Genomic DNA, 9981 nt, shown 5'->3' with positions numbered 1-9981 from the left:
TGTTTTTTGGAAACATTTACTTGATTTTACCACACTTAAAGACAAATACTGTACTTTTGACCACACTATGAAGTACACAAACATCTCACTACACTGTCTGCCAGTCATGCTGTGCTTGTCTCATCTTGACACCATGGTCAAGGTGGATGAGAAATAAAGAAAGATTCCCTAACTATTAAATGTTTGCTGTGGTCACCACAACCAGAGTGCATCACTTCCTGGAACATCAGTCTGTGGTTGATTCATTGGTTATTTCTACAGTCTTTGTATCATGTCGTACAAGCTTTTTTCTTCTAGAGGTTCTGAAGTTAGTGTATCTACTGTAGTAGGTTGTTACAGTAGCTTCTGTAAATATACTGTGGAGCAATACAACTATAAAGATGTACTTTTGTACATAAGTATTTTTTGAAATTGAGGTACCTACTCCAGTACTTTAACTCATGTAAAAAATTGACAGAACTTCTACCTGCATTATACTCAGCCAGAAGGATTTATACTGTGACTTATAGCTGTGGATGTTATTCAACTCTGGTATTAAATCTGTTTTGAAGAGTCACATCTGTGTTAGAAACAGTTGGAGGTTTGTAGCTTCAAGGTGGCGTATGTCGTTCAGTGGAGAACATTAGTCATATTTTGGCAACACAACAAAACATACAGAGCATATAGATATAAACCAGTGAGGTGACTTTTACTTCAGGAGCAGTCTGTTGAGTTTCTATGGAAATGTTGCTTCATTTTCCCCTATTTAAAGAAATGGGTCAGCTGGTGGAATTCATCAGCTCGACCATGAATTCGCACACGGACCTCAGCCTCCATGCTCAATGAAGGAAAGAAACACAAACATTTTAGAAACATCTCTGAATTTGGCAGTGACAAACAAACAAAAGTTTGACAAACTGTGGATATGCTACAACTTATGATAAGAGAAAAAAACATGATTCAAAATGTGGACAACTGCACACAATTGCACACCTTACCCATGTAATCTTAAACTGGCAAATGTTCACCAGTTAGTCGCTAACCTTGTCTGTCTTTTTTGTGTTGGACAGGTAACAATGGACTTGGATGGAGGAGCACAGCTGTGTGCACGGGCTCAGCTCAGCAGTGAGAGTGAATCCAAACAGCATCAATGTGGACTGTGAATAAATGAAAAGGTGAGCTGAAATGAAATGAAAGGGATCCATGCAGTCTAGTTGTAATTAGTGGGGTTAATCACCTCATTGGTCCCCTTTCACATCACTTACATTCTTTTTTTACATCAAAATAACAACAAGGCGTCGACTTCTGTCACACAGATACAGATACAGTCAGACCGCTGTTGGAGCATCTGTAAAAGATGCTTTGATTGATGATTGTGTGTTTTTAAAACCTATTTCAGAGCTGTGGCTCACTTTTACATCCCAACACCATATGATCACCATGCTCAGTGACAGGTCTGCTCACAGTGTTTGTTAGAAAAATAACATTAATCATCTGGTTGTTGTCTCTGTCTCTGTGTAAAATGGGCTGGTGTTATTTTACCCATTGTTCATTTGACAAACAAAACCAGCAATCACGCTCAACTCTGTGCATATATCCATTTCTTTCTTTCTCATTGTTCATTTGAAAAAGTGTCGCTTTGAAATAAGTTGATAGATCTAAACGAGAGTGCTAAAACACCAAAGGTCTCTGATCCTTTTGGAGGGCATGAATTTGTAAATGACCTACTGTGAAACATCGTGTCTCTTATTGATTGAGACATAGTTGAATAGTTATGTTGAATAAACTAGCAGTATAGTTCTTGGACAAACTTTACCTTCTCTATCTCTTCAGATGTTCAGTACCTGTGGTTTTTCTAATCAATCCAATGCATATAAAGTATAATCGTGAACAAATGAAAACAGAAAGCTGTTTATCAGACATATATTAAGAATTTTAATCTATTATTGTGAAATGTTAAGGCATACATACAAATGTTTCCTTTACAAAAGTTCACAGCAACATCATAATGGGTCAACCAGCTGAAGCAAGGCACCTTAACAGAACCTGTCATTTGTCATCGGTTATAACTTAAGAGTACATCTTTGGCACCAGGAAACAAAACAAATACAGTATATAAATGAATAACACAACTACAAAATATATTAAGTTCTCTCACTTCAAAATAGCCATTCATGTAAACACATTCAAAAGAAAAAAGTGAAGGGCTTTAATTCAAACTGACACATTGCACTGACCAGCAAATGCACTGTGACAGGAAATATGAAGCTTGAAGGGAAATATCAGCTCAATGGGAGATTTCACAGACTGTTTGTAGGACTTTAAAAAAAAAAAACTCTACATACTGATTGTGATGTTGTAAGTGATGGAGCTGGAGTTTGTGACATCAACAGCTGACATCGGTACAAACTTAACTTCACAACTGGACGATGAATTTGAACAATATTCCCCAACGAAGAGCAGAAAATATCTGAACTGTGGCACATTCCAGTTCGCTACAGAACAGTCGACATTCAGCGGTGCTCAGTGATCTTACACCATGCAGGGAGAAATAAATAGAAGACGCCACGTTAAGGATGTAGTCGACTCAGAAATGTGAGCAATGGAGAAAACACGGCTGAATATAACACAGTGATGGGGACAAAAAAAAATAGAGTAGCAAATGCAGGCCAATTATAGTTGACCATTTCTATGCTTCTGGTAGAACCAGCTACCACGGCTCAGAAGAAATAACCAGCCCCAGAGAATGAATCATGTGGAGAATGCATGCCATTTTAACAAGGGTGAGGGGTCAGACTTTAGATAGCCTTTTTCTTTAACGGGAGCATTCCCTCAGCGAGGAATGTGAGAAGATTAGCTTCAGCGTGTCAGCCAAAGGGAGCGAAATGTTGGGCAGTCGCCATCTGAGGCCCCAAACATTAACCCGGGATCTGGAAAATTAGACGCCCATGAAACACTGTCAATCCTCGCAGGCTTTTTAAAGAGAGAAATGAGCGTGCTCCACATTCAAAGGAAGTTTCAAAAGCCTCTGCTGAGCGGGGCCCCCGAGTGTATTTTAAAGAGAGGAGCGACTGTTAATTTAGGGGTTTAAGTGGTTCTGCTGAACAGAATAATCCCCAAACACGGCCTGAAAACATAGAGGATGCCTATAATGAGTCGTTTTATAAATATTCCCATGGTAAAAAGGCATGCTACTGGAAACAAAATGTTGGCAGGCTGCACACGTGATCCAGAAAGTGAGTCATTTGTATATATATTAAAAAGTGAACCATGTCCTTCTCACATCTCAAACAGAAATATCACAATATGAGCAGCATTTACAAATATAAATACAATACATAACTAAAAAAAACAAATAACATGCACAACCTATGTATATGCACAATCAGCAGCCCAGTTCCTATCACAATGCAGAATACTGTCCAGGTACCTAGAAGGATTCTGACTTGTGATGTAAAACGTCAGAGTTTGTGAATTGTGCAGAAGCAGTTGGAGGGAAAGCTCAGCTCTCCTCTCACCACTGTGTCACATTCTGGACTCCGCTTTTTCTCTATAGTAGTCAGACAGGGAGGAAAGCCGTTAACACCTTGGCCAAAAGTGTCCGTCATGGTTTGGCTGTCACCGTTGAGTTATTTGAGCTTCAGCGATCTCTCAGATGAGGATTTCTACCACCTCTGCGTCTGAGCCGTTGATGCTCTTGGACGTCTTAAGCGGTGCCTTGGGCTCCTCCGAGGTGTCTACGGTGAGGATAAAATTAGCAGATTAGAAAAACAACTTTGACTGCAGTGGTGGAACATGACCTTGTTCCACTTAAACAACAAAGCATGGGCCGAGTCTGGACATTGAACCCACCAGTGGTCGCTGCTGAGACGGCCTCAGTCTTTAGCTTGCTGGGCTCTGCTGGGAGCTCGGGCTCCTGCGGGGCCTCGTCACTTTGGGTGCTGGAGTCTCTGCTGGGGCCCCTGGGGGCCACACGGGGGCGGGGTTGCAGAGCACCTGTCAGGTCATCTGAGAGGCTCTTTCCTGTAAAGCGCAGACAAAGAAAGGAGGCCACTTAATTACCCGCTTACATCCACATTTACACATCTGCCCTGCTGAGTTCTTCCCATGACTATTCTGGATGGGGCTATTCTTGAGTGAGAGACGATATGCATTCCACTTTAAAAACATCTTGCCTATTTGAGGGACACCAAACGGTTGACTAACTGCTCCCTGCTTTTTTTTTAGGAAGTGCACATTCTGTCTGGCGACACAGACCAGTCTGCCAGTTGTCGCTTGATAGCACATGACGTTAAAAGATTCAAAAATTCCCGAGTGGAGCGTGAAGTGTTAGGACAAAAAAACCCACCTTTGCTCTCCGTGTTGCTGGCCACCGTGTTGATGGAGGGGGCAGACCTCGCCAGTCGAAGCCCCTGTCTGTCCAGCCTGCCCTGCTCCCATCTGGAGCGCTGCTCGAGCACTTTCACCACGGCGTCCTTCTCCAGGAGCTGAGCGTGAAGTGCTCGGATTCTAAACACACGGAAAACATGATGAGCTCACAAACCTCTACACAATAAGACATACTGTACACTGTTGGTTCAGGAAGAGCTTCACAAGGATGTGAGGAGATGTGTACCTGTTCTCCATCTCCTGATATCTGTGACCGGACAAAGGCAGGTCTTCATTAAAGCTGCTGTTCGGTGAGTGTCGGGGTGAGTGATTGATGATGGTTGTGTCTCTGAAAAAAAACAACACACGACGGTTAAAAATCTTGATCCGTTAAGTTCACAGTATTTTTACTGAACCAGTGCGTTTGTGCGTTTCTTCATACCTCTGTGCTGCAGCAGTGGCAGCTGCATCCATAGCAAACTGCCTCATGGTGCTCTCCTCCAGGTACTTCTGCTCCCACTTGGTGATGTCTGCCTCCAGAGCCAGAACACGCTCCTCCTTCTCCCTCAGCTGCTGCTGCAACTGCAACGTGGAAGAGCTGGGTCCTGTCGCTGTGGGGTCAGCTGCAAGGTTCTGAGACTGAGATAAAAAAGACACGATGGAGGGGTTAATATTAGACTTAACATAACAAACAAGTATAAGCTGCACGGACAAAGAGGAAACACTTGTTGGTGTGAAACCTCACCTGCTGCGCCCTGAGGCTCTTCAGTTCCTGTTCCAGTCGCGTACGGAGCCGCAGCTCCAGCGCTTCCCTCTTCTCGCAGGCGGCCTGGAGCTGAGCCAGCGAGCTCTGAAGCCGCTCCACTTTCTCCACGTACGCTCTCTTCCTCTGCAGTTCTTCCTCCAGCTGCCGGTTGCGGGCCTGCGTGGAGGCCAGACCCTGCTCCAGCAGCTCCTTCCTCCGCTGGCACTCCTCCCCGGAGACGCGCAGATGCTGAATCTGCCTCTCCAGACGATCCCGCTCCCGCTGCTGCTCCTCATCTATAAGACACAGACAAGAGGAAAAATACACGTCAGTGACACGATCCCGGGGGTTAGAGGTCCTAGGTCAAAGGAAGCTAAACACGGCCACACCGCTCTGTATATACGCAGCCATTCTGGGAATTACACTTTAAATGGAATGTGACCCAACAAGGGACATTTACATGCTGCTATTGAGGCATGTGGTTCAACGACAAAACCATTTCATAGTTTGTCCTCTTAAGTGAAAATAAATCAGAGCCTACTGTTACAGTGAATCAAAACCAACTACTTCCACTTATCCATTAAAAACCAGCTCAGATTTACATAAAACTGTTAGAGAGTAAAGACAGTTCATCCGTTGTGTCACTTTAAAATGGGGAGTGATTACACAACATGAGTGCATGCCTGTGAAGGGAATGCAGACTTCCTCTTATCCACTTACGCACACAGGCATAGCTTTGTACTGGGAAAAGCTCTGGAATGCTTCTAAGGACGTGAAGTAAACAAGCAGCTCAAAATATAATTCAAGTGGTCCTTCTAACAAAAAAAAAGTAAAATACACATCCCACTATTGTATGTTACCATGGTTGTGCCATGATAACTGTTTCCAGGGAACACAAATTGGCTGTTTAAAATGCCCAAAGAGGTATAGTTGATTTTGTAACTCGGAAAAAAACAACTAATTTCAAATTTTCTGAAATGTAGGTAAAAAGAAAGGTTATTTAGGTTTAAGAGAGAAATATACAGAAGTAACCAATGATGATGAAAAACCATTAGGTTAAAAAAATGCCCAAAGAAGGAGAGTGAGCCAGTCAGAGGTCATGTTGAGTTGGGCCTAGACGCCCTGGAGTCCTAGACTTATTAGTTCCCCTTGAGGAGGGAAGTCGGCAGTGATGCAAAACTGAGAAAAGGGGGGGTTGGGGGGTAAGAGGGAGGGGGGTGAGGTGGGGGGGGGGGGCATTTCTAATGCTGGAACGGACTGAAATACCTAAAAAAAAATTCCTGGAATCCAGGCCACATTTACTGCAGCTATGAAAAATGTCTGTGGTCAAAGTGCCAAGAGTCACTCTTACCATTAGAGATAGAGCTATGTGGGGCCGGGGGCTTTTATAACACGCCACATCACTGAAAGAGGAAACCAATCCCTGCTCAACTATGTTCCTGCTATTGTTAAGTGCTTCACAGGGCAGCGTGATTTGTCAGATCAGATAAAGAAAAGGGGCCTGCAGTCTTCCTTCTCTCCTCCGTCATGACCCTGAGCTGTTAGAGGACAGTTTCTCTATGAACTTACTCTGCTCCAGCAGCTTCACAAAGACGTGCTGCCTCTGGTCTGAACACTCAGCCTCCTTGGCCACTCGCTGTTTGTTAGCCGTGTCAAGTTGTTCTGTACAGAGGTGAACAAACAAAACACCACCGTTAGAGACACACACACATACACAGAGCGACATTTAACAGCCAGACCGTTTCAGTCCATCAGATGAATGAACACGTACCTCTCAGGTCTCTGTTGAAGTCGTGCATCCTCTTGATCTCAGCCTCCAGTTTATTCCTCATTGTTTTCTCCAGACTTTCCCGCTTGACAGAGCCTTTCATCAGAGTCTCATAAGCCTCAGAGATCCTCTGAATCTCCAGCTCCAGCTGAGAAGAAAAGATGAGCAGAACATGAATCTCTCTATTCATTCAGTGTCTGCATAGTGGTTCATGCTGCAGGTGTTGATATCAATGAGTCTAATTAGTCATTTCCACAAAGACCCCCTCTTTTCTTTTTTTACTGCCCACAGGCAAATGGCTTCTTAACACTATGCGCAACTGAAATGTGGGAATCAGCATTCCTCAGTGAACACATGTGGGGGTCCAGGTGTCAAGGCATTTATCTGCTTTCATGGCAATATGCCAGCATGGTTGAAAGACAAAGGGGAGAGGATGTATTGTAGGAATTCTGCAGGCTAGAGGAGTGTGAAAACTCTCAATTCCAAACTGACAAAGCAAATCATTGAAAGGCAACAAAGAGAAAAATGCATGAAATCATTAATGTTAAACAAAAAAAAAAGAATCTAGCAGCAGATGTGTCTGTGTCACATCTCAGTGAAGCGCTCCGGTCACTGGGATCGCTCTTCCCTGCATATTTCTTAAATGCCAGACAGCTCATCAGCCTGACATGCCCTGGCAGGATAACTGATGTTTTACAGTTTCCACTCCCTCTATGAGCCAACAGCTCCATTTATCGCACCGCCGTCCTCCCTCACCTTCTGCAGCCTGGCGGCCTTCTCGGCATAAACCTCCAGCTCCTTCCGGAGACGCTCGTTCTCCCGCATCAACACGTCCGTCTGAGCTGAGTTATTGCTGGAGGCTGTAGCGATGCTGTTGTGAGCCATCTGGGACTGAGCAGACACATACCTGCTGAGAAGAGAGACAGGTGACTCATTACAACTCTGATGACAACCGCAGTGTCTTGGAAATACGAAATGATGAAATGAATGATTGACTGGAAATTGTATTTGATCTGAATCACAACTCCACTGTATTCTGCATCTGCTGTTTTTTTTTCTTACCTGTGATGCTGTGAGTGGAAGGGGGGAGGAGGCTCTCTGTAGTACTGTCCATGCTCCTGTGACAGACTGAGCATATATCCAGGGAGTCTGGTACAGAGAGGATAGTCCGGTGGCGGCCCACGCTGGTTTTCACACTGCTGAGCCCCGGGCGCCACAGCATTTGAGGCATTATTATTATTATTATACAGCTGTGGATAGCTGTGTGAGAAGCTTGTAGCCAAACTGTCTCTACTAGGTCCATTCCTCTCCAGAGAAAGCTGCATGAGCCTCTCACTGAGAGAGCGAGCATGCTCCCTCTTAAGATCCCACTGTCCCTCACCGTGGCTCCCCATTATGTCCATGCTGGGGCTCTCCTGCTCCATCTGCCCCTTCTGAGAGATCAGGTACTGGGAGTGGGCCTTGGCCTCCTCGTAAGTGGGCAGCTCTTCACCGTGGAGCTGGTACAGGTGGCACATGGGGCTCTCGGAGCGCAGGCAGTCCCCATGGTGCTCCTGGCCCTGAGGCTCCTGCCGTGTTGACATCTGGATGTACTGGGTCTCCTCCTGAGTCAGGCTCTCCAGAGAGGAGCGGGGGCTACCAGTGCCCCCGCCGCCGCTGCTGCCTCCACGCAAGGCCTGCTGCTGGATGGCCAGCAGCGTGCGAGTGTCTGTCAGGTTCCCGTAGCGGAGCTGCTCCTGGATGAGTCGGTGCAGGACCGTTCCAGAGGAGTCTTCAGCAGTTCTCATTTCAGTCAGAGCAAAAAATGTGAAAAAGAATAAAAGCACAAAAGAGCCTGGAGGTTGTGGGGGGGTTTGGACTCTTCACAAATCACAAATCTGAAAGAAAAACAATAATCATGATGTTACCCAACATAATATGTACATTTTTTAAATCCATTTCATCTAATCAACTCAGCATTTCTGTCAGGATTCCCAAACCTCATTCATGTGTAATGTAATGACTGTAGTCAACACTAACAGCATTCATCTCAATCATAACTCCCAGGCTCTTCTGTTGCAACATGACTTAAGCTGCGAGTGCATGAGCTGTAGTTGGAAATCCCTCGGACAGTGACATAAGCGCAAATTCAGTTTTATGGCCCAAACACTGTTAACTCTAACTTTCTCCACTCAGACAGCAGAGTAATACTGAAGCGTTGCTATGAACGTCAGAGTCTGCCCACGCTCTCACACAACAACAAACATGCCGATTTCTCAATCTGACATGAATCATGTTGCCCAACATGTATACGGGAAACACATCGAAATACAGATAATGAAAGTATGCTCTGATTAGTAATGAATTAATACGCTGAAATGGTACAGGATTTAGAGGTCATTGGGATAAAATCCACTCCAAATGTATTTGTGAGTGGCTTTCATTTGATTTTAGACTATCACCGGGTAGAATAGATCCAATAGATCTACAATAGAAAAATGAAATAAATACAATAGCTCAAAGTGGGAAAAGCATATATTTCACCGAGCAGCAGCAGCAGCAGTCAGTGCTGCGCCATGCTCAAAATGAGACGTCTGGTTATCAGGCTTTATCCAGACTCAATCCGGCCCCGGAGCGAGAGATAAACTTAGAAAAACAAACCGTAACACTTACCGAGTGGTAGTCTCATCCCACACCGAGCGCTTAACAGGCGGTGTAATCTCCCGGTGTTTTGCGCTCAATTCAACAATGTCCACAAGTTCGTCGAGCTCCTCTGCTCCATGTAGGTGTGTGTGTGCGCACGGACGGGCAGCGGCAGCAGACTGAGCGGAGCGAGGCTGCGAGCTGCACCAATAAATAACTGAGGGCCGATTGTTCGCTGCGGCTGGAATGACTGGAATGTAAAGGCTCCAAGTCCCTGTGGGATCAAAAGCAGAGCACAGGGGAGGAGGAGGAGAGAGGGAGGAGGAGGAGGAGTGAGAGAGGGAAGGAGGGAGGGAGGTGTGGAGGGAGGGAGCAGAAATGGATTCAGAGCAGCAGCAGCAGCAGCTCTGTCTCAGCTGGCTGCCTGTGTCATGTAAAAGAGCCTGTTGTTATTGTTGTTGGTGTAGTTTTAGGGATTTTAAGTCTTCATACAAGTGTT

At 45.1% G+C, this 9981-nt stretch overlaps 1 protein-coding gene across 2 annotated transcripts; it reads right to left on the bottom strand.

The window, feature by feature from the left end:
* Positions 1-1890: 1890 nt before the first annotated feature.
* On the bottom strand, positions 1891-9981 carry amotl2a (angiomotin like 2a). 2 transcript variants are annotated; one of them, XM_085773634.1, is made up of 11 exons: positions 9513-9981; positions 7923-8737; positions 7617-7770; positions 6864-7008; positions 6662-6754; positions 5093-5388; positions 4790-4986; positions 4595-4696; positions 4328-4488; positions 3832-4002; positions 1891-3716 (listed from the first exon to the last, which is right to left on the bottom strand). In XM_085773634.1, the coding sequence occupies exons 2-11, from the start codon at positions 8645-8647 to the stop codon at positions 3631-3633; spliced, it is 2130 nt and encodes a 709-aa protein (XP_085629760.1). In that variant the 5' UTR covers positions 8648-8737; positions 9513-9981; the 3' UTR covers positions 1891-3630. The 2 variants fall into 2 exon arrangements, with proteins under 2 accessions (XP_085629760.1, XP_085629761.1); XM_085773635.1 differs by having other exon boundaries at positions 7617-7767; positions 9513-9766.

This window comes from Trachurus japonicus, chromosome 4, assembly GCF_045865225.1.
Source record: "Trachurus japonicus isolate A0001 chromosome 4, Traja_1.0".
Lineage (NCBI taxonomy): Eukaryota > Metazoa > Chordata > Actinopteri > Carangiformes > Carangidae > Trachurus > Trachurus japonicus.
The sequence above is the reverse complement of the archived record's forward strand: the minus strand, read 5'-3'. Positions and strand labels throughout refer to the sequence as shown.